The sequence below is a fragment of the Equus przewalskii genome, chromosome 7, assembly GCF_037783145.1.
Source record: "Equus przewalskii isolate Varuska chromosome 7, EquPr2, whole genome shotgun sequence".
Classification (NCBI taxonomy): domain Eukaryota; kingdom Metazoa; phylum Chordata; class Mammalia; order Perissodactyla; family Equidae; genus Equus; species Equus przewalskii.
In genome coordinates this window covers 37057827-37081109 of record NC_091837.1, presented here as the reverse complement: position 1 = coordinate 37081109, position 23283 = coordinate 37057827, and the positions used below count along the sequence as shown (strand labels likewise).

The following is a 23283-nucleotide window of genomic DNA, read 5'->3' as shown; positions in this document are numbered from 1 at the left end:
ATCTAGCATAAAGAGCTGTTATAAGGATGAAACAAACTTATATTTGAAAAGGGTGATTAGAATAGTGTCTGGTCCATATGGTTCCATAAATGTTAACTAGTTTATTATCCTCACTATTACTATTATTATTTTATTGTCCTCAGCATGCCCTCTAGCCAGATTTTGGAGGTGTACAAAAATTTCCCCTCTAACGTGGATCCCACACTTCCAGCTTAGTCTCTTTGCACGGGTGTCCTTGTAGAATGCTGTAGAAGTGTTTTGTGCTTCTAGTTGCACATAGGCTGGCCCATTCTCCCAAAGTCACTGGACACAGCTGCCCAGTACAGAAATAGGAACATGCATCACCAGTCTTTTGTCTGGAGATTCCAGACCCTGTAATCATAGAAATGAGCCAGACTTGCATAGTGGAGATAACTCTACCCTTGTTATCTTAGAACAGAGAAAGTGAACAAGGAAGTGAATTCAAGGCTCATATTTTATAGAGGAGGGATTTTTATAAAGCATTGTCCTTTTAGACATCAAGAATGGAATAAAATGATTTATTATGAGGATTGCTTAAAATTACCATGTCCTAAAGCTTTTGGCTTCACACAACTGTGTTCTCTTGCTTCGTAGAATAACCTCCTGATGCTGGCCATCCTGGCCTTCGAGGTTACAATTTACCGCCATCAGGAATACTATCGAGGTCGGAACAATCTCACGGCCCCCGTGTCTAAAACCATCTTTCACGACATTACGAGGCTCCATCTAGATGATGGACTTATTAATTGTGCCAAGTATTTCATAAATTACTTCTTCTACAAGTTTGGCCTAGAGGTAAGTTTCCTTGTTGATGTGTTTTCTTTCTCATTTCTGTGAAAATTCCAGTAGCTGCTTTTGGCCAGTTGGCCACGGGAGCTTCACTGTGCATCTCCATGCCGTGATTTCTGTCTTCTCGGGATCAGCGGGAGGAGATCCCTGAAGGGTTAACCTGGCCTGGTTGAGAGTCTTCCAAGACCAGGTGCCATCGCCCCCGCTCTGCAGTGGTGAACTGGGCCACTCTGCATCTCTGTGATCTTACGGATGCGTGGTTATTACTTGACATTTTAACTGGTTTCCTATTAAGAATAAAATGTTGCTAATCTTCTTTCTGTTTTATGCATTCCGAAAGTGTAACCTTAGCCAAATGGACTGTTAGGACGTGCAATGGCGTGGTGGAGCCCGCCCTTTAATAGAGTATATTTGGAACACTGATGTTTCATGAAGAGATCGTAGCTGGAGTTCTCATCACCATCTGAAGTGGTTCTTAGTGACCTAGTCATTTGTACAGTATTGCTGTCCTCACAATGAAAGACACCCGAAAGAGGCAAGACTTGGCAAACATAAGCAGAGACCTGCCCTCAGGGCTGACAGCTGACGCCACTCCCCTTCCCTGAAACCCAATTTTTGTGCCTCTTTTCCTCCTCACGCAGACCTGTTTCCTAATGTCAGTGAACGTCATTGGGCAGCGAATGGACTTCTATGCCATGATTCACGCCTGCTGGTTGATCGCTGTCTTATATCGACGCAGAAGAAAAGCCATTGCGGAGATCTGGCCCAAGTACTGCTGCTTCCTGGCCTGCATCATCACGTTCCAGTACTTCATCTGCATCGGCATTCCTCCTGCTCCTTGCAGAGGTGAGCGGCTTCACACACCGCCCCCCCCACCCCCCGCCGGAGCCAGCTGCTCTTACCACCAGCCCCTCCAGCGTGGGCGGGTGAGAGAAGGGCCGTGAACAAGGGTATTGATCTTGCTCTCCACCACTCCCCTCCCTGCAGATTACCCGTGGAGATTCAAGGGTGCCAGCTTCAACGACAACATCATTAAGTGGCTGTACTTCCCAGACTTCATTGTGCGGCCCAACCCCGTGTTTCTCGTCTGTAAGTGCTGCGGCCCCAGGGCCGCGGGGCGCTGCTGGTGCTGCTGCATTTGCTAATTCGTCTTCGTGTGCTGTGCTTTAGCCCCTCTGCTTCCTCACAGCACTTTCTAACCATGCGAAGGCTTATCTCGATGCGTTAGCATCACAAGTCGTTAATGGCTTCTTCTTGCTCTATTACATTTGCCAAATTAATAAATAAACAATGGAAATACCGTATTCACTTTCATAATTTCACCTCCCAACACACACCCACCCTCCACTCCCCACACATACCTCTACTCACCCACCTTCTAGAAGGCAGACTGGAGAGGCAGGCCTTGTATTCTGTGAAGCAGTTGTTTCTGGTTGCCACCATAGACAGACCGAACCTACAGATAAGCCTGTGTCGGTGAAGAAGATACTGCCTAAACCGCAGATGCTCTAGAGCTGAGCTGCAGCCCCCAGCCCTGCCGAGGGTAGGCTGATGATCCACCGGTTGCAGCAGCCCCACCTATAGAGTGTGCTGGGTGCTCTGAAAACCAGGGAGTGATTGTGCTGAATTCAGGTTTAATTTAAAAAACAATGAAGCCACCTGGTGCTGGAGGCTGCCAGCTCGGCTGGCTGGTGGACGACAGCCTGTTCTGGGTAGTCGGACGCGAGGACAGCTCCACCAGACTCTCTGCTCCCACGATCACCCCACCATCTCCCCCTGCCCTCACCAAGCCTTCACTGCGGTGTCTGCTCTGAGAAGAGGCTTTAGTGGGGAAAGTGCTCAAAGGGCCTCCTCAGAACTTTGGTGGGAGGTAAATGCAAATAAACATTATCATATAAGCGAGTCCTGGAGACTGGTAATTGCACCTGATACTTTCAGTCACCACTGTGCAGACAGAATCCACGGGCTCTTGCACTAGGAGCACCAGGATGTCTGTGGTCCCTCCTGCATCACCCATGGTGGGGAAGGTGGACTTGGCCCCGACATAGGAATCCGGGAAGAATTGCCCTATGAACTTTGGGAACACGACTCCCTTAGGAGCTCATACCATGTGAGGACTCTTTCTTACATTGTGTAAACCCAGAAGATGAGAAGGTGGTTTAATTCTCTCTCTGTCTTGCCAGATGACTTCATGCTGCTTCTGTGTGCCTCCTTACAAAGGCAAATTTTTGAGGATGAAAATAAGGCTGCAGTGCGAATCATGGCGGGAGACAATGTCGAGATTTGCATGAACCTTGATGCAGCCTCTTTCAGCCAGCATAACCCTGTACCAGACTTCATTCACTGCAGGTAACGGTTGCACAGGTTTCAAAGCCACTTTGGTGTGTGTATCTCACTTAGAGTATCGACCTCTACTTCCAGTTTCTCTCTGCTAGTCTTGGGAAACTGATCAGCTGGTTGTACACACTAAGCAATAAATGCAGACAGGCGGCTCAGTAGTCTAGAAGCCGAGACTCTGAATGATAGTTCTGCTTCTGTATTTTCCAGCATTAACCAATTTTTTTGGCCTCAGTTTCCCTCCTCTTCTTCATACACAACTGACTTCATGCCCATAATACTGCTTCCCGGCAATCCAGCAGAGATACCTCATCTTTACCCTCTGTCTCTCCTCCCGTCCTCATCCCTCCTCCTCGTCCCCTCATCCTCCGTCCTTCCTCCTTATCCCCATATTCAGTGGACACCGAGGAGGACTGGTCCCCACAGCCCACCCTGTGCTGGCGCTCTCTCGAGCGGTCCCCTCCGTGGCTGTGTGTGGGCTCCCTTCCTAGCACCATTTCTGCCCTCCACTGCCCTCTGCAGTCTGGTGACAGCTGATCTTGGCAGTCTGCTCATCCCCTCCTCAGAGTTCATGTTTAAACCAAACTACATTTCTTGCTGTGCTTCCTTCTGCCTGCTCTGGGTTCCTAAGTCCTCATCGTTTATTCGTCTGACGCCCACTTTGTGGAGGGCACTGCCATCTGCCTCTCCAGCCAGCTCTGCAGTCCTGTAGCGCCTTTAAGACTCAATTCAACCACCAGCAGTAAGAGTCTGACAAATGGGTCTGATTTTTTTATGCCTCCTTTACCAGCTGTTTGTCTTTGGAGTAATTACTGAACCTCTCTGATCCTCCCTAGTTAGCATCCATCTTCTAGTACTGCTGTGAGGATCCGGTGAGTGGCTGCACATTCATGCGCATTCATGCACACTGTAGAGATGGCTGTTTTGTACAAGCCAGTGGGACTCCCCACTGAAATTAGCTCTCTGATTCTGACCTCCTAGAGCATGGTATTTGCACGGTATTATTTTAAGAACCTATCTTACCCCCTCAGTCTAAGGGATAGGCAACTTAGGGCAGAGTCCACTTCTCACTTATTTTTGTACTTGTCGCCATTCCCCAGCCATATGAACTGTTGGCCTCCAGTGCACATCACAGGGTTAACAGCCGGCGGCCACTGGGGGCTTCCTCTGTGCAGGCTGTGTTTCGGGCGCTCTGCGTGGATGCAGCATTTCACCCCAGTGACTGCCCTCTGAGTGGGAATATTATCCTCCCTCCTTCGTGGATGAGGAAACTGAGCAAGGGTTTGAACCCGGTCACTGCAGCTGCAAAGACTGCGTGGTGTGGAAGCATCCGCGCCTCTCGGCAGCGTAGGAGGCTCCATATACACTGAGTAAATAGTCCATGAGTTTGCTTTGATGCTGTGCTATGTAGACTGGAAGATTCTTTCATGAATTGAGGACCATACTAAACACAGCAAGATTTCTGTTTTTACCTCTTCTCTGTGGTCCTAAGAGAAAAATCAGTCCAGCTCGCCCTTTTCCCTAAAGCAAAGGGAGAAAAATACATACTCAACCCTACACTGTATGAAGGGAAAACCACATACCCACTGGAAAGCTTTTTTGCACCACTGATTTTTAAAGCTGTATCTTTTTTAAATAGAATTATTTCAGGATTTTAGATCTGTTTCTCAATTAGGACTGTCAGAAAAGCTACCCCTCAGGGGTCACCTGGGAACTACCACAGCCGAGAGCAGGAAGCGGGTGACGGCTCTGCTGTGACACCGCCCGTTGTTCCACAGGCCCTCTCTGCGGCTGCACGCTTCCAGCGGCTCTGGGGAGCAGCCAGGGTGCCCGCGGGCTGTTCAGGGGCCTCCAGTCCTAGGGACAAGCCCCGAGGGCCCGCTCACCTGCCCAGGGGGCCTTGAGGCTGGTGTTACTAGTGTTTCCCATGCTATTCTCACAAGTTTAGGTTTATGATTTTCAAACCTACACAGGTTAAGTGCTGAGCAGTGGGGCGGGGGCTCCAGAGCAGGAATTAACAACTGCAGGCAAGGAAGGGAAATTTATAGAAAGCACATGGTGCACTAACACGCACATGTGCTTGCACACACATAGACACACACACTCAAAAATGCCAGCAGCCCAATTCTACTGACTTCAGACCACACACGTGTTCCCATATTATGGCTACACTGAATCACTAACTCTGGTGATCCTGGGAGACTGAGAAATACTGACGTTTTATTCACTCTCCTTTGCGTACGAAGTCAAGGAAGGGTGTGATATATTTTAGAAAAGTATTCTGTAAAAACATTTAAAAGTATTGAGTATTTTACTCTAGAAAGAGTAAAGTTCGAAGGTTCACTTATCTGACAATGTACCTTTAAGGCACAACTCACCTCCCAACCATGCTGGATACCGTAGTGCATATTTTATCAAGAGATACTTATTAACTCTTACAAAGTAACTCCTTAGTCAAATAACTCACCCAGAATCGGTTCTCCTGTACTTCTCCCCAAACCTGGGACGAGGAACAGTCAAAGCAAAATCTCCAAAACAAAGAAGCTCTAATTAAGCAAATACAGATGGGACTTGGCCTGAGGGTACCGCTGCCCCGGGGTCTCCGTGACCCCAGAGGGAGACTCCAGCAGCTGCAGTTTATGGACTGAGCCTGAATGCGGTCTCGCCTTCCGTCAGGAAGGTCATAGGGGAGGAGTGGCTCCCAAATAGGCATCCTGACTCCACCCAGGGACATGCAAAGACAGGGTATTGGAAAGATCCTCCAAGCCCCCCACGCCCCCCTCCCCCCACACTGTCACTGCGACGAGTTACTTCTCATCCCCAGGGAGACATTTCATCTCCAGTCTGTAACGTGGGTTTGTTTGAACCTATTCATTTCTAGTTCCTCGAAAGGGAGCCGTTCTTCCCCGTTCCCTTGCTCCAGGAGGCATCTGCATCTTAGAACCCCTGCCGCACCGGGATCCGTGCCTCTGTAGCAATGTGGGGACAGCTTTTGAGTACTCAGGTAGTAGGCAGAAAATCTTGCTGTTTGTGGGAAATTTGGCCCAAATACGCTGATGATAAACGTGCACACAGTGTTTTCACAAACTTACCTGCTGGCCCGTGACTGACTAGGTTAGGATTTCCTATAGACCAGGCAGTGTTAGATGAAGGATGAACACAGCGCTCACAGTGTGACTTGCGTAGCGCTGTCAGAGAGAGTCACAAGTGGAGTATGAATTTTTCCCCTGTTAAAGGAGGATCTCCTGACTCGATATTTTTGTATGTGTGTGCCGTTGCCCTCTGATGGTTCCGTTTTGTCTTCCAGGTCGTACTTAGACATGTCCAAAGTAATCATCTTCAGCTACCTCTTCTGGTTCGTCCTCACGATCATCTTCATCACTGGGACCACCAGGATCAGCATCTTTTGCATGGGTTACTTGGTGGCCTGCTTCTATTTCCTGCTTTTTGGGGGCAATTTGCTGTTGAAACCCATCAAGAGCATCCTGCGCTATTGGGACTGGCTGATTGCATACAACGTTTTTGTGATTACAATGAAAAACATACTGTCAGTAAGTGGCTCCCACCATATAACACATTTGTGGTTTGAGTGCGAGAGTAAACAGTCCATTCAGTGGTTATTAAAAGCCCATTGCTCATCACACTGCTCTCTTAAAAGCCCCAAATAAGATGCTGCAAACTCAGAATTCAAATGACCATTTATTACTCTTTGTCTTGCCATCTTAAGCAGAATCCTTTTTGCTCATTTCCACCATCTCAAGGTCACATGACAAGAAGATGTGTATTCATAGGAATAAATTCTAAAATGTAGTTATTTATTAAAATCCTATCCCTTCTGAGGAATAATTTGTCATCACTCATAGTTTGTCCTACCAAATGGCCCTTTTACAAGTTGAGTCAGTCATTGAAGCTCTTCAGAGTCATATCACATTGGGTTAAAGCAACCCTCTTACCTGGAAAGAGCTGTGGAAGTATGAAATAAAATGAGCACGCTTCTCTATAACACTGGGGGGGGAGAAGGCATGAGATGGTATACGCTGTTGAATGCATGGATGTTTTAAGTACCCATGAGGTGTGGTAAACACAGAGAAAACAGCTTCCCAGTTGCCTCTGAGCACAGATGCCCTGACCGGGGCAGAGCTAAGATAGCAGAGGGCTGAGGCAAAGCCACCTCCCTCCGCTAGAGTTCGGCTGCCCCGCTCTTAGATTCCCATGTTCCAGGACACAGCTTTTTCCCTGACCTGGTAGGTAACTCAAACTCCCTACTATCATCTCAGAGTCATAGAAGATCTTTTGGGCCACAAGGACAGCATTTAAGTTATTTATTGTTTCAGGATATTAAGCAACAACTTTTCCTGAGCTGAAGGAGTTAATCCATCTGTAGCTGGCCCTGACTTAAAGTTAGTCCTTGTGCCCACTACTCACAGGCTATAAGTGATAGTGCATTAGGAGCACAGAGATGTAAGGATTTCCTGCCTCTGCCCTTCCTAGCTACTTAAAGATGAGCTCACCAGGCAATTCAACTGTGAAAGCATTTGGTTTTTTTTTTTTCCTTGGCACATCCATTGCTCTGTTTAGAGGCCTTGGAAAGTCAAGTCTATGTAACCATGAATGTGTATTTGGATAATTTATTTTGTCTACACTCCGTTGAAATGTTAATTTTCTAGTTGATAGTAAAAGTGACTTTTATTCATCAATTTTACCCCACTAATATTTATTTACATTTGGGATAGTATAGAGAATTGTTGGAGAGGGTATGAGACAGCACAACAGAATGGCATTTCATTCTAAAGTCAGTCTGATGGTGAAAAATCCGTTCCCAGAAGCTGATCCCTACAGCCATTCCTGGAAAATGTATGGCTACAAAGTCCATTCATTCATTCATTCCCTGTGTAAAACTATATTGCAGAACTGTTCTTTGCAGTTTCATGTCTCAAAGAGCTAGCTAGTACCCAGGTTTTACTCTCAAGGAACTCTTCATCCTAAAAGGGAAGATAAACCTACCTATAAATAATCATAATATGATCTGTTAATGCTAATTATCACAAATTTTAGAAAAACAAAAGGGTTACCGAATATGTAATATCTTGCCTAATGAGTTGGGAACAGGCTTCTTGGAGGTGATGCCCTTTGAACCCATCAGAGACTTGAGAGATAGACTCAGAGGTGTCCTGGGAGACAAAGCGGGAAGGATATTCCCAACCAAGAGAAGCTGAGCCAAAGCCTGGCTCCATAGGACTGAAATATTAGTTCAGAAAGCATGTTCTGATGGTCAGGTACTCGTGCTGGCTAACTGCTGATTTAGGAGCAAATCCTAATTATATCCTCCTACCTCACATGTTCCCAGGAAATAAACACGACTCAGCCATCACCTTTATGTGTTAGCTTGCAATGATTAATGTTTGTTTAAACCTATTCCCTCTCAGGTTGTGAACTTAACAGAACTGTGACAAGAAATCGTTATTATCAGACAACCACATGCAAATCAAAAAGAAGATTTCTTTACCCAGAGAATTGGCCAAAAAAAGCCTCAAAGCACATACTCTGTTCCTATTCTAAGGACTATATATCATGCTGCTTATGTTTGTGATGATCTCCTGGCAAATAGCATAGGTTTAATATATGTGACTTGTGAGAAAGCAGCTCTATCAAAATCAAAGTCCTGGGATTCAGTGCTCACCCATTTGCTATCACAGAGTTGAGCTGGTTCCTACAATAGTCCAGATTTCCTCTTAGAAAAAAAGGGTACTCCGAGTGCAGGAAATTTCACGCTAAAGCTCCTCCTTTGCTCATTGGGTTTCATTTCCCTCAGGAAATGATGGTTCTCCTGAAGCATCAGTTGCACTGCCCCATGGTGACTGAACTTTTAGGTTCTGTTGGCACTTTCCACAGTCATTGGCACTGAGACTTTGTGAATTCTTGCACATGTTGGGATCACAAGCCATCAACCTCTTTCTCTGGGTGCAGAGTTTCAGAATTTGCCTTCCCCATTTGTTTTTTCAGATAGGAGCATGTGGATACATTGAAAAATTGGTTCAAAATAGTTGCTGGTTGATCCAAGCTTTCAGCCTGGCCTGCACCGTCAAAGGCTATAAAATGCGTAAGTATGAAAAGCAAATTTGAGAGTAGATGGACAGAGAAGGAAGGACAGTTGTATTGCTCTAATTTAAAAATTGGGCCAAAGCATGTAAAGAAAAGAGAAAAAAGTGGAGCTCAGTTCTGTCTCTGCTTGGAGGCTATCAGATTGTATTGCTCTGTGAATCTGTTGTCCGTAACATGACGTGTCCTTACTCAAAGCATCTTTGATTGTCCTCTAGAAACTTCCCAAGCCCTGGCAGTCCTGGGGATGGGGTTGTGGCCTACGAACTTTTTTGAGCTACAATTAGAAAGCGTTAGAGAAACCCACTCAAACCTGTGGTTGTTGCAGTTAGAATCTTGGGTCATCAAAGTAATTCTGCCTTCCAGGCTGTTCTTTCCTCAGGAATCTCAGAGAACTTCAAACTCAGGAAGACAGTCAGGAGGAGCACCAGGGTCTCTGTAGTTAGGCTCTCTCCGGGCCCGAGGCAGAAGTCCCATTCCCATCCCTCTGCTTCTTGCACTGGAACCCAGGACAACACCACACAGCGTTCTCCGTGGTGCCCAGAATGGGGGCAACTTGAACATGACGCTTTCTTCACTGTGGCTTCCAGTGCAGGCCATGCTTTGCTGAGGCTGAAGAGTCACTGGGAGTTGTCTTGCCTTAGGATCAGATGTGCTTCCTCGAGTAGACCATACTGCCTTAACGGCTCTGAGGCTCACCCTTGGGAGAGCCCGTTCCCAGAAGGGGTGCTCTTTTTGTACCAGAGTATTTCCTCTGACCCTGGGACATACCAACATTATTTCTCCATGGCCCTTATTAGGAGAAAGGGTCTTTTCTCCCTAAGAGAAAGAAATACTCAGGAGCCCTCCTTGGCAAAGAGGCCCCCCTGTGCCTTACATTTTCAAGAGTTCCCTTTGTGGTCAGCCTTATGAATCAGTGTCAATAGTGGATTTGAAGTGTGTGGCCTCCATTGTAAATAAATCCACTCATGAATGAATTGACGCATCAGAATGTTATTTTATGCCTGTGTGATCTCCCAAGTCTGATCATACCGCAGATTTTATAAAATAACAATGAAAATGGATGTTATTTTTAATTTTTTCCCACTTTTTTTGCCCCAGCTGATGACGATTCCTCATGTAAACTGCCCAGTGGTGAAGCAGGAATTATCTGGGACAGCATCTGTTTTGCCTTCCTCCTGCTGCAGAGGAGAGTTTTCATGAGTTACTATTTTCTACATGTCGTGGCAGATATAAAAGCTTCACAGATCCTGGCATCAAGGTGGGTCTGGCTTGGGAATCAAGTGGATCCTCTTAAGAAACCTGTCTGGAAGGAATACTGCACTGTGCTCTCTGTCTGAGCTTACTTGTAGAACCCACAAAAAATTAAGAAATTCCTTCCAGGAAAATCAGTCCAAGATGGCTTTAACCTAAAGCCTTTAAGATCTAAAATAGGAGCGTAACCAGAAAGTCTGTGGAGCCGAGGCATGCTTCACAGGAATGGGACAGGCTGCAAGGTCAGAGTGCCTGGCGGTCCAGAGCCCTCAGTACAGACCCCTCACAAGGAGGCGCTCCTTCCGGCCTCAGTCAAAGCAGCAACATGGGCCGTGTCAGGCTACAGTCTGGCCCATCTTGCCCCTCCCTGCCTCTATTTCAAGAAGAAACTCCTGAAAATAGAGGAAACATAATCACCTCTTATTCCTCAGGTCTTAGACGAGGAGTGTGTCCCTGAAGCCTGGTTCTAAATGCTTCTTCCTTGTCTTTCCTTCTCCTTCCCTCATTTCGCTCTCTTTTTCCCCAACAACCTGATTTTCTCTGCTCTGGGACGCTGGAACTACTGGGTTACTGCCTTTCTCTGGTTTCTGTCCCCAGCCTTGTGGGTTTACGGGAAAAAACCGGGAAGAAGACTAGACGTTAAAGGGAATGCCATTGAGATGGGGGCGGTCAGTGGCCAGGTGCGCGATCCCCTGGACTGCGGGGCACCTCTCAGAGACGCTGACCCTGCCTAGATCCCAGCCTGGGTCCCATCAGATCCACGGCGCTAACTAGCCTGATAAACAATGGGTTGTATCATATGAAATTGCCAATATCTATCATTTTGATTTGTAGTTTAAACGAATACATCTGTGTTTATACCACCAGTGTTCCTGGAGTTCTCTTTCCCTGCCAGGATGAACAAAATGTTTATTTCAAAAGTCTATTTATATGGAGGCAATTCCAAGCCCTTGTAATTAACTTGTAGCCAAATACAAAGAGGACCTAGGAGAGGACCTATGTTTAATCCAAGGAGCCCTGTGGCACCCTTGGCCCTCACTATGTAGATGAACAGTGATTTCATTTAATGTACAATATTGGCCCTGGAATTTACCATTGTAATTATTTTACCAGTATCCAGGACATCATCTTCCGAGCAGAGCACAATGTCTCATCCTGTGCCGGCAGTAACCTTGTTTACTTATGTATATCAGCTGGTATTTTTGCTGGTAAATGCATCTTTTATGCTTCCCATACACATTTGGTACTTAGGGGTCCTGGGCAAAATAGGAAGCTGGTGTCTTTTCCTCAAAGTTGTCACAGTTATTTAGACAGCATATTCTTCATGTTACAGAAAGTGATGGCTTTGGTTCGGAGTAGAGCTCATGTCTAATAAGCAGTGAACTCACAATGGACTTTCTGAAGAATAGACATTCATTCATTCATCCATTTACTCACCGCCTACTCTGTTACAAGGACATGGATGCTTGCCCTGCCCTCACAGAGCCTGCAGACTGGTGGGGGGAGAGACACCCCAATAAGCAGTCACAATCCAGCGTGGCTGGTGTGATGGGAGGAGACGTTCAGGAAGCTGTGGGATTGTATCAAGGACATATAGCCAACCGCAGGGGCAGGGACCAGGGCAGCCTTCCACTGTGAGCTGCTGTCTGAGGGGTGACCAGGAGTTAGAGGAGGAAGGTAGGGAGGCAGCCTGAGTGAAGGTACCGAGAGGAGTTTTGACTGAGGAATTGTAAGAAGCTCCGAGTGGCTGAAACATAGAAGTCTGAAGATGAAGATTGTGAGTGGTGAGAAATAAACTGGAGATGTAAGGAGAGGCCAGATTATCAGGGGCCTCATAAACCGTGTTTATGACTTTAGAAGTAATCTCACAGACAATAGGAAGGCAGGCTGTATTTGCATTTCAGAAGCTCACTCTGGTTGTGGTGTGGAGAATATATTAGGTATAAGCAGGACTGTAGACAGCGGGACCGGCTAGGTGGCTGCTCTGATGATCCAAGATAGAGATGATGGCTAGGACCAAGATGGGATAAAATAGAAAGGTATTGAGAGGTAAAATTGGCACGACCATAAAGTTGACTGGAAAGGAGGGAGATGGTGATAGAAAGGGAAGACTAGAGGATGACATGCCTAGGATTCTGGCTTAAGCAAATGGCGGTTCCAATCCCAAATGTAGACAACCTAAGGAGCTGCACACTGGCAGAGAAGGCTGCCTGCCGTGGGGGGTTGTAGGTCTCGTGGGCATGTGAAATTCACCCGGTCGGGAAGTGCAGCCGGCAGCTGAGTGGACAGGGGTGGAGATGTGAATAGACTTGAGTGTCATCATTACACAGATGGTATTGCAGCAGATGAGTGGTTGGAGCTGCCTGGGGAGGATGTGGAGAATGAGAAGAGGGCCCTGGGGAGTGTTCACATTGAAGAGATGGGCAGAGAAGACCAGGAACTCTGAGCCAGAAAGGAAGAAGGAAAACCAAAAGAGCAGGTGCCGAAGGAGCCTGAGGAAGGCTATTTGAAAGCTGAAGTTCAGCAGACGGGACACAGAAAGACGAGATGAAGGTTGAACAGCACAGTCAGTGACCTCACAGGTAGGGGGCAGAGCCAAACACCGATGAGCTGAGGTTGAAGTTACAGGCTTGCAGACGTGATGGCAAGATATTTGCCTATGCAGGGACAGGGATGTAAGGGCATGCATAGAAAACTGTCGGGTGTACACAGGTTCTTTTTCTAAGGTTAGTAAGACCTGAGCATGTTTGCCTCTTGTAAGCGGGATTCAGTAGCAGTGCAAAGGTTGGAATTCAGGCAGAGAGGATGGAGTTCCTCAGGCTGAGGGTGGGGAGGGACCTGAGCACAGGCAGGCGTTGGCAGGAGAACGTCACCTCTTCCCTGTCACTGCGGTAAAGGCTGTCCGCAGGATAGGTGGCAGGAAGCTGAGCAAATTATTGCTTCATGACTTAGGTTCTCTGGGAAGTAGGAAGCTGGGTCACTTAGCAGGAGAGAAAAGCCCTTGACAGATTTCGAGACTTGAGAAATGTGTGGGCAGTTTGAAATAGCGCTGTAGAGGAGCAGAAGAATCTCCTGTGAGTGTAGGGGCACAGCGGATAACCTGCCCGGTCCTGCGTTTTCTGCACCGCTGACACAGCCCATCCGAGCACAGGACTGGTGCGCACCATTGGGTTCCTACCGACTTGGGATTTGCCAAGCGGATGTGACGGGATGACAATGGGACAGGCTTGAAGATATTAAGAGAGGTTGATGAGATCTATGGAGACCCTTGAGTTGGCCTGAAAAGTGAGGAAGAACAGAAGGGCGTGAAAGGATAGGAAGAAGAGAATCCCACTGATGGGCTTGCCCTCCACCTTTGCATGTTCCCTCAAGGAAGCCCCAGCTCAGTGCACACCCTTTCCTGCTTACTGAGTAGAAAACCAGTCTGAATTCACTCCTCCTTTCGAATGTCCCCTCACAGGACAACCATAAAAAGGTCAAGTTAGTGACCCTTCACTGAGGTGTACGCTTCTATGGGATGTGTTGAAGAGGTTGAAGAAGTGTGTGGCCTTTAATGCCATAGAAAACACAAAGCATTTTCTTTGTGCTGACCTCCCAGGGTCGTGAGCAGCCCACTCCCTGCCAGGGGGAGGCTTGCCTTGTTGGTCCCCTGGAGGGGGCTTTGAGGCAGGACCTTGCAACACCCGCTACCAGCCAGGAGACTCCATGTTTTCTCTCCCTTTGTAATCATGCTCGAGGGACGGTGAATAACAATGATAAAACTAATTTGTTCTATTTCTGGTTTTCCTTTAGAGGGGCAGAACTTTTCCAGGCCACAATTGTGAAGGCTGTAAAGGCCAGAATTGAGGAGGAGAAGAAGTCAATGGATCAGTTGAAGAGGCAGTAAGGATGCTTTGTGTTATTCTGCTTCTCCTTTCCTTTTATTTTTGGTTTGTGTGATCCCATTAAGCCGGCTCCCAGCTGCTGGGGAGCCTCAACTCCCTGAAAATCCCATTCAAGTTAACTTTCCCAAGTATTTGCCCTTGTGTTGGGGCAGTGGCTTATGCCCGCTAGACTGAAAATGGAAGTCTTTGGAAGAAAGATAGCTGCAAAATTGTGGAAAAGGAGCCTTTGGGATAAGACGAGTCAAGTCTTAGTTCAGCTGCTTACTTTGGAAACTTGAGCAAGTCATTCAAATTCTCTGAATTTTAATTTCCTGTTTTAAATCGGAGTTCACAATCCTGTCTGGGTTTTTATGAAGATTAAACAAGTTGATGAATGAGGCAGGGTCTTGCCCAGTGCCGGGCACTTGGAGTGGATGTGCATTACATCTGTGCGTTAAGGGAATCAATGCAGAGTCCTCGCTTTGGAAGGAGCTGTAGAGATGCTCGAATCCAGTCTCTTCAGGAAGAAGCTGATGACCCATAATATTCAATGACTTAAAATCCACAACTAACTAGAGGCAACACTAGAAATACAACCCGTATCTCCCTATAATCAATTTGAAGCCTTTGCCAGCACACCTTTCCGGAGAAGTCAAGTAAAGGACTGACTCCACCCAGGAGATTTGAGAATTCCTTTTTTTTTTTTAATTAGCCCATTGAAAAAGAATTTTCCTGGAGTAAAATTTCCAGCAGTGAATGGAACTTTTGAGGATTAGTAGTGCTGTATATGTTTGGGGCCAGGTTTAAGAGCTGATGGCCATAGAATCAGAACCTAGCTACTTTCCCCAAGAAAATGCAGACACCAGGAAATTTCCCCAACTTTGCAAAGACAGCTTCATCCCTCTCTGACCTCATTTCCCAGCTTTGTTCCCCATGCAAAAATATTTGCCGGTACAAATTTCACTATCCCTCAGCATGGGTATTTTCACAAAGCTACGCATTATATAAAAAACACATATATAATTCAAATACAGTGTGGTATAACTGTTGCTCTTGTTGCTTCTAGCTAAATTGGGTCTAGAGAAATAACAAATTTATACCCACATTTAAAGTGTGTTCCTGATTTCCCATTAGTGAGGCCTGTTACTGTAATTTTCACTGAATTTTTCCATTTGTTTAAGAATGCAAAAGCTGGGAGAATGAAGGACTTATATTTCATAATATGCTGTGTTCAGAATGGCTGCAGTACAAGATATAAATGAACGTAAAGTACTGTGTGTCACCTTAGCATAATTATTATTGATCATATTATTGAGTAACATCTATGTAGTGCAAAATAACATGGGTATTTTTAAAAAAGCAAGGAGATACTCATTGCTAGTAAGCAACTATTCACAATTTTCAAATATTGATCACTTTGTCCATGATTTTGGCTTTATACATAAAAACAGAAACCCGACGTGCTGACCATGTGATGACTGTGGGTGTGTTCCTGGCATTGCTGCTGCTGCTTTATTTTGCAGGATGGATCGCATCAAGGCCAGACAACAGAAATACAAAAAGGGTAAGGAGAGGATGCTGAGCTTGACTCAGGAGTCAGGGGAAGGCCAAGACATCCAAAAGCTCTCTGAAGAGGATGATGAAAGTATGTGGAGACATTTCCCTCCTGTTCGAGCACCTTGACGTTGAATCATAGCATGATATTGGGCAGGGCTGTAAAATAACGTTACTTTTCATTCCGCCAATATTTTCAAAGTATTTTTTTAACTTAGAAAGTTTTACCTTCCCGTTGTGAGTGGGATAAGTTTGTTCCGTAAAGTACATAGTTAATGAATCCATGATTTTACAAGTATCGACCCTTCAGCAAGACAACTTTAATCAGCATATAAGCTAGCTTCTGTGTCACAGACATGTGTTTTTGAAGAAAATGGGCATGAATTTGCTTAATTTGTTCCTTTACGGAATATTTCAGATATGCCGTCTACTGTTGTCTTTGATTTCTAAAATTTTATATGAAAATGAAATATGCATGCATACTTTATGTGACATCTGAATGTAGTAGTTAGGATATTATTCATTATTGTCTGTTCCAATGAAGTTAAGATGAAATATATATTTATTATATCTAATTATAGATTTATTATATCCAATTAAGTTTAGAGGTCTTCTTATAGATGTTTACATGCTTTTCTATTTGAAAAGAATGAAGAAATAGTGCCTTATATTTTTCCAGTACATAGTACGTATTAATCACCAGTAAATTTATATTTTTCCAAGAATGCATTAAAATAATCACAGGAAAAATTTCTGGTTATTGGAATGTATGCATTTTAACAAATTATTTGCCACTAAATTGTTCTATAAAATGTGGATGATGCTTCTTTTCTGTTAACTCAATGGAAAATTCAATGTGAGATCTATTTTTTACAGAGAATCCCTTCTTTTTTATATTTCTTTATATGCCTCAGTTACTAAAAAGAAAGTGAAAATGTGGCATAATGTTGCTATAACACTTAGTATTTACCTTGTGAACCCGCCTGCTAATTCATGTAAACTTTTCAGAGTCAGTGTAATTCCTTTTCCTGATCCCTAATGTACTTTTGCAACTTAGCTAGATTTTGACAATTGCGTTGTTGAAGCGTGGTTTTCAAAATTTGTTTTCTTGCTTTATAAGAATTAATATTTGGACGTATTTTATTTTAGGAGAAGCAGACAAACAGAAAGCCAAAGGCAAAAAAAAGCAGTGGTGGCGGCCTTGGGTCGATCATGCTTCCAGTAGGTTTCCTCAATCCTCTTACAGTTTCATCGATTCTAACCCTTATATCCTTGACCAGAATTCGGGTGTCCCCGTGACCCGTGTGTTCCATGCATGGTTTGATCCTTGTGACTTGATAGGGGGTCAGAGTGTAGGAAAATTGTGATGTAGAGGCTCTCTGAGCCCTGCGGATCAAATCTGCCAGAGGAGACAGCAGATTATCCTGCTGGCCGAAGAAAGCCAGACATGTGTCTTGCATCTTCTGAGCACCATCTCTGGGCTCAGAAAGGCAAGAAGAATGGACTGCCGTGTGATCCAGTTCTGAGGTCTAGAGCTCTGCTGATACAGTCACATTTTGTGGCTGCAAACTCTTACTAAAACTGAGTTTGGGCTCCTCCCGGGCCTCTGATTTCAGGAGAAGCGTATGTCCAAAGTGTCTGTGACCCTTTTTGTGAGGCACTCGGCGTGGATGCCAGGAAGCCTTCCTCCCCTCACTCCCAGAGCTTTGATTGATTTGCGTGTAAGATTTTTTGGCAATTTATTGAATATAAAAGTGAGGATAACTTAAAATGCCTTCAGTTTCTCACTCTGCCCCCTCCCCAGTTTCAAAAAGCCTCAAAAACTACACTACAGATCCAATCCCCAGCATGTGGCGTGGCCTCGGCACCACGTGCAGCTCAGCTATGACCAACACAGAGCAAATCAGAAAACAGTTTTTGAAAAGCAGAGCTTCATAGCCACATAGAATTAGTGCGTTTCTCTCCTGATCATAAAAAAAAAAGAGGAATTAGGGAATTTCATGGCTAAATTTGTTCTGCTTAGCAAAGTAAATATCACTCATTATTGGCCAATGTTATTATAATGGAATGATCCCTTTCAATTTAACCGTTCTTAATTTTTTTAGAATATGAATAATCATTAATTATTTTGCAAATTTAATTGTAATGTCTTCAGTCTTTTATGTCTTATACTATGTCTTGATAACTATAGCTAATGCAATCAGATAAAGGTTGGCACCAAGGCCCATAACACCACACGATGATGCGAGCGCCTCTACTAATAGGATATTCAGAATCACTAGAAAGTCAAATCAGTCAGGGTCTTTTCTCCTATCTAGTTCTTAATGTCACCTAGATCTGGCATTGGCCTCTCTCACCCAATAAATAATTTTCTAAAATCAGCAAGCCAACTGAGTAAAGCAATATTCAAAATTTGCTCAATATACCTGGATGTAATTAAATTTATCCCAAATATTGAATTTTGGCATTATGGCCAAAAAAAATCCATGAGTTATGAAGAGTTTCATTTCATTTGATGTTCATGTCAAAAGACAAGAATTCAAGTGGAAATTTTGCGTGACTCTAATTTGTTGTCCATTGGCGTGTTGGTCATGCTAATGATCTGATAATGCAGTGTGCTAGCTGTCTATTTCTATCAAGTCACAAGTAAACTATGCCTGTCTTTCTGTTTTAAAGGGCCCTTTGCTGGTTTAGAGAGACCTATCCATTTTCAAAATTATGTTACTGAATGTTTTGTACCTTCACCTGGAGTAAATTCCCATCACAATTGTTGTGGTTGTCTTTCCTTTTCTCACCTGAACGTTGCATTTTGGAAGGAATTGGATATGGTCTTTGATAATCATCTTACAAGTTGGTAATACTTTAGAGAACTTCCTATAAGGGTTATTGACTTTAGATTTTCTGATTCATTTCACCCTCATTATATCAAGTTCTTGAAGACTGATACCAGACTAAATGTGCCTTGTTATAATACCTTATGGGGCAATAATGCAGGAATGTGTGTAATTCATAGCTTGGAATCAGATTCTGACAGTGGTGTTAAAATTTTTCTACAAAATGTATTTCCTTTCATAAGTTTGTGAGGAAAGGAAAGGAATGAATATGTGGTTTATTTTCTAGACTATGACAAGTTCCAAAACTTATCATTAGATCTGGAAGCACTTTATTAAAAGCCCTTATCCTGATCTCTTGAGTCACTGGGCTTTTAAATAGATATTTCTTAGAGGTGCTGAGCATAAGAGTAAGTGTAGTTGGAATACCCTTGAGTAAGTCAATTGACAATATAACGATGTTGCTATGTTGTTCATGTTATTAGTAAGCATTCAAGATCTTATCGTCATCTGTAGGTGACAGATCTCCCACTTCCATCCCTATGTGCACACATGCGATTGCATTATTGCTGTTCAATGATACCTTCCACTCCAGAGCCGTTCGTCTCCAGGTCAATTCAGTTCTGCCTAAATCAACACCAAGTCTTACTTTTCTGTTAAATATCTGAAAAAAAAGGGCCAAGTTTCTGTGCATACAGGTGGTGGGACTTTGAAAGTTGTTTTCACACTCGGTTCTCAGCAACAGCATCAACATCCATGACATATGTATGGACACAGGCTGGAGGCAGGATCTCTGTCTGAACTAACAAATGTATATGTAAGAGCTTCTGTACTTATTATTAGCAGACAGCACTAAAGAAAATATTGTCTATTACTTTCTTGGTCTCATTTCAATAACATTTTATAAAGGAATAGGAGACTTTTATCATCTTTTTTTTAATGTGTTAATTCAATTTCTCACATACAAATTGCTAAAGTTTTTTAAATGATAAAATCAATGTTATACTACTTGAGATGAAAACTGGGCTTACAGTGTCCGCATGAAGAAAGTTACAGAAGGTATGATTGAACACATTTAAGCTATTGTTGATTTTAGAGCCTATAATGAGGGTAAAATGCTCAATCTTGTAACACTCTGTTTTTACCAAATGACCATGTGACGTAGAGTCCATGTGACTTTCCTGCAAATCTCTGAGCTTATGTGAAGGCGTTACTTTAACGGGCTTCCTCACTGTCAAACGTAATGCTGTGACTTTGGTTTGTTCTCGCTTATTCTTACCTTATGTTGTATTGCATTTATTTCCTCAGGCCTGGGTTCAGTACTCTGAGCCCGGTTCTTTCTTCAAAGTAAAAATGACAGACGACAGTGCTTCTGTTCAAGGATATAAGGCCCAATTCATTCACTCTGCCTCTTCAGGGATGGAGGCTGCACATATGTCTGAAGTCGTGGGCGAAATTCCTGACCTTTTGACCATGTTTAGTGATATTGAAGCGACTAACTTTAAACAAGCCGAGGTTTTCCATTACTTTACAATGTATAGGTCCAACCTGACAACTGAAGACACCCTGTTAGTCATCCAAAAGATACCTCAGCATTTGAAAACTTGAATGTAACTTGAAAATATGAGTATGTTTTCATGCAATAGTGGTACAGTTCTTATAGCATCAGAAATGTATATGCTGGGTCTCTTTTCTCTGGCAACTTAAAGTAATGATCAAAATGATAAATATTTGATTCTCAAAATTCTTTAAATCTCTGGACATTTCAGCTCTCTCTGTTTCCAACTCTTAACACAGCAGTATGTTCTGCAGGGAAAATGTCAGGCAAGGCAAGGTGGTCCATACTGTTTGTGCTCTGTGTCTTATGGTCAGTACAGTTCTCCTCAAATTTTAGAAGCAACTGGGGAGCTCCTGGTTGACCAGAAGCCCAACAGTGGTAAAGAGTATGGACGCTGTCGGCCGTGCCTCAGTCTGTCCCATGCTACGCGTAGAAACAGCCAGAGTGGTGGTGGTGGTGGTGTTTTTGTGGTTGTATTTTTTTTATGTTACCTACCCATTTCCTCTTCATGGAAATGTGTGATTTTTAAAAAACTCTTTCAAATATCTTGCCATGTGTGTTATGTCCCTTGTGTCACATGTGGAGAAGCGAGGTCTGCACAGTATAAAGTGAAGTAGAAAGTTGGTGACACTGATTCTTGGTCCTGAATCATCCAGATTGGCTTTTCTACAACATTTTGGACCCACTCAGACAACACCAAATTCTCCTATTCACTTTGGCCTTGTCTAAAGGACCAAAATTTCTGAATTGTGAAACAATAATAGTTTTCAGTTATTTTGGCTGTCTTGGTAACAAAACTGGTTGCTGCAGAGTTGATCTGATGCATCTGTGTAAAATTTACAATGAAGAAGGATGAAAATGCCAGATGAGCCTGGTAGTAGCCAGTTCTCTTACGTGGCATAGACAAGGCCTCGTGCTGTGTAGACCCAGTCATGCCGATACCACATAGTGTTAGCCAGAATGAGTTCTCTTCATCTCTTGTTTTTTCCTCCCTGCCAACATTTCTTGCTATGGTCCCTTTGTGGACAATTTGTGTATCTTTGGGGGGGGCATTTCATTAATAAGCCCCCAATTATCTCATATCGCTTTCAAGAAATAAGAAAATATTTTGTTTTGCTCAGTGGTCAGGAGTGGAGATTATTATTTGTTTGAAACGGATAGTGAAGAAGAGGAAGAGGAAGAATTTAAAAAGGAAGAAGAAGAGCCTCCAAGAAGGTCGGCCTTCCAGGTAATGACAGGGTTGGGGAAATCACGTGCTTTGCTCGTTGGAAGACTTTTTCTCTGTGACAAACCTTAATTGCAGGCCTAGACTTCTTCTGCCATGTTCGTAGGTGGTATAGCTCCCAGAAGCGTCTAATTTACATCTGAAATTGTTTATTTCTCCTTAAAGTGTAATGCTGCTTGCTCTCAGCATTGTCATACTTACCGCCGTGCAAGTACAATGTTCCAGTCAGGTCTTCATTCACTGGCATCACAACATTTTCTGATGCTATAAACAAAAAATAAAGCTTCCTTGGGCGAACTTTATTTTTCTGTTGCAAGTAAGAGTGAAGAAGACTTCTGTGGCATTGCTTTGGATTGCTTGAGTGGACTTAGATTTTGATAAGTGAAATTGCTGGTCATGAAAAAAAAATGCTTGCTTCATTTTGAAATAAATGGTCATTTAAATGTTGCCTCAAATTTTCAAAATCAGTTTCATTTGTATTTCTAAAGATTTGAGAATTTATGGGAATAATGAAAATATCTAGCACAGTTCAGATCTTTCCAGCTTAACTGCCTTTCTTTTTCAGAATCTGCCGTATCATTTTCAGCTGTATGACTCACCAGTCTAATATAATGTAGCCGGTGAATATGTAATTAACACTTGTTAAAGAGGAGGCTTTGTCAGTAGAGTTACGTATGGCATGAAAGCATGGTATATATTTCTCTTATCAAGGAGCCCCCTCCTAGGACTGGTGTTTCCCATTAGTTGTACTACAAGGCACATAGAATGATGTCTATCAGCTACATGATGTGTCCATGCTAAGCCACTGTCACTTGCTGGCCAGGTCTTCTCAAGCTGGCAGGTTACATCCACCCCATCTTCCCAGTGAAATGGAAGAACTTAATTATCCACGGGGACACCTCGCTCTGGTGCTTTCTCACTGGCTCCATTGCTACCTGTGTGTGTTTCTTGATGACTGTGTCTGTGTGCATGTGTGTGGCTGGCTTGTCAAATACTAATGAGTTAACTTGTTTATTTTTATTCTAATGAATTTTTTTCTAACCATCACTCATCATGCAGCAAAGGAGAGAACATGATCATCTTCACCATATGGATTACAAGCAATGATTGACTGTATTCTTTATTCCTAACTTACAAGCAGAGCACAATTTATTCTAGCTTTCAATGATTGGCACATTTTAACCTAGTTGATGTAACTGTAGAGACAAACTCATACTGACGTCATATATTAAATTATTAGTTTTTGGTTTTTTTCTACTAATCCCTCTTGCTTTGTCCTTCTTTTAGAGAGCTATTGGGAAGTTTGCGTCAGCCATTTTAGCCTTGCCAAAGTCTGTCATTAAACTTCCCAAAACTATTCTTCAGTATTTAATCAGAGCTGCAAAGGTATTTGATGTTTTACTGGTGTGTGGTGTGTGGCCCTCCGCTCCTTAGAACGTTAGACAAGCAGATCCCCATTGCCCTGTGTCTGCATTTTCCCTGTTCTATAGATCGCTCAGTGAAGGAATTATAAGAATTTACAATATTAGGCAAACCGTTCCAAAATGAGTTCTGAAAAGCCAAATTTCTTATTTGATTCTAGTTTTTCGGTTGACACCAGAGCCTATCAAAAAATAGAAAGAGAAAATGCAGATACACATACTTTCTGTCCGTCTCATAGTTTTGCCTAAATCACGTCTCATTTTAAAAGGGTCACATCTGGTTGCATGCATCAGTTATGATGTGTAAAAAGTGTGATAAATTTTCTCAGAA

General features: G+C 43.7%; 1 protein-coding gene across 12 annotated transcripts in view; it reads left to right on the top strand.

The window, feature by feature from the left end:
- PIEZO2 (piezo type mechanosensitive ion channel component 2) overlaps window positions 1-23283 on the top strand; it is a 418984-nt gene that overhangs the window by 342109 nt on the left and 53592 nt on the right. For 7 of the 12 annotated variants that reach the window (XR_011541935.1, XR_011541934.1, XM_070627457.1 and 4 more), the window contains 12 exons: window positions 616-816; window positions 1452-1656; window positions 1798-1899; window positions 2994-3159; window positions 6455-6698; window positions 9151-9247; window positions 10348-10507; window positions 14293-14382; window positions 15887-16008; window positions 17067-17138; window positions 21428-21534; window positions 22819-22917. Coding sequence is in view for 10 of the 12 variants with exons in the window: in XM_070627457.1 (XP_070483558.1) it covers window positions 616-816; window positions 1452-1656; window positions 1798-1899; window positions 2994-3159; window positions 6455-6698; window positions 9151-9247; window positions 10348-10507; window positions 14293-14382; window positions 15887-16008; window positions 17067-17138; window positions 21428-21534; window positions 22819-22917 (1665 nt within the window). In the remaining 2 variants the exon portion in view is untranslated. The remainder of the gene's footprint in view (window positions 1-615; window positions 817-1451; window positions 1657-1797; window positions 1900-2993; window positions 3160-6454; window positions 6699-9150; window positions 9248-10347; window positions 10508-14292; window positions 14383-15886; window positions 16009-17066; window positions 17139-21427; window positions 21535-22818; window positions 22918-23283) is intronic. The other 5 variants (XM_070627464.1, XM_070627461.1, XM_070627463.1 and 2 more) reach the window with 2 other exon arrangements.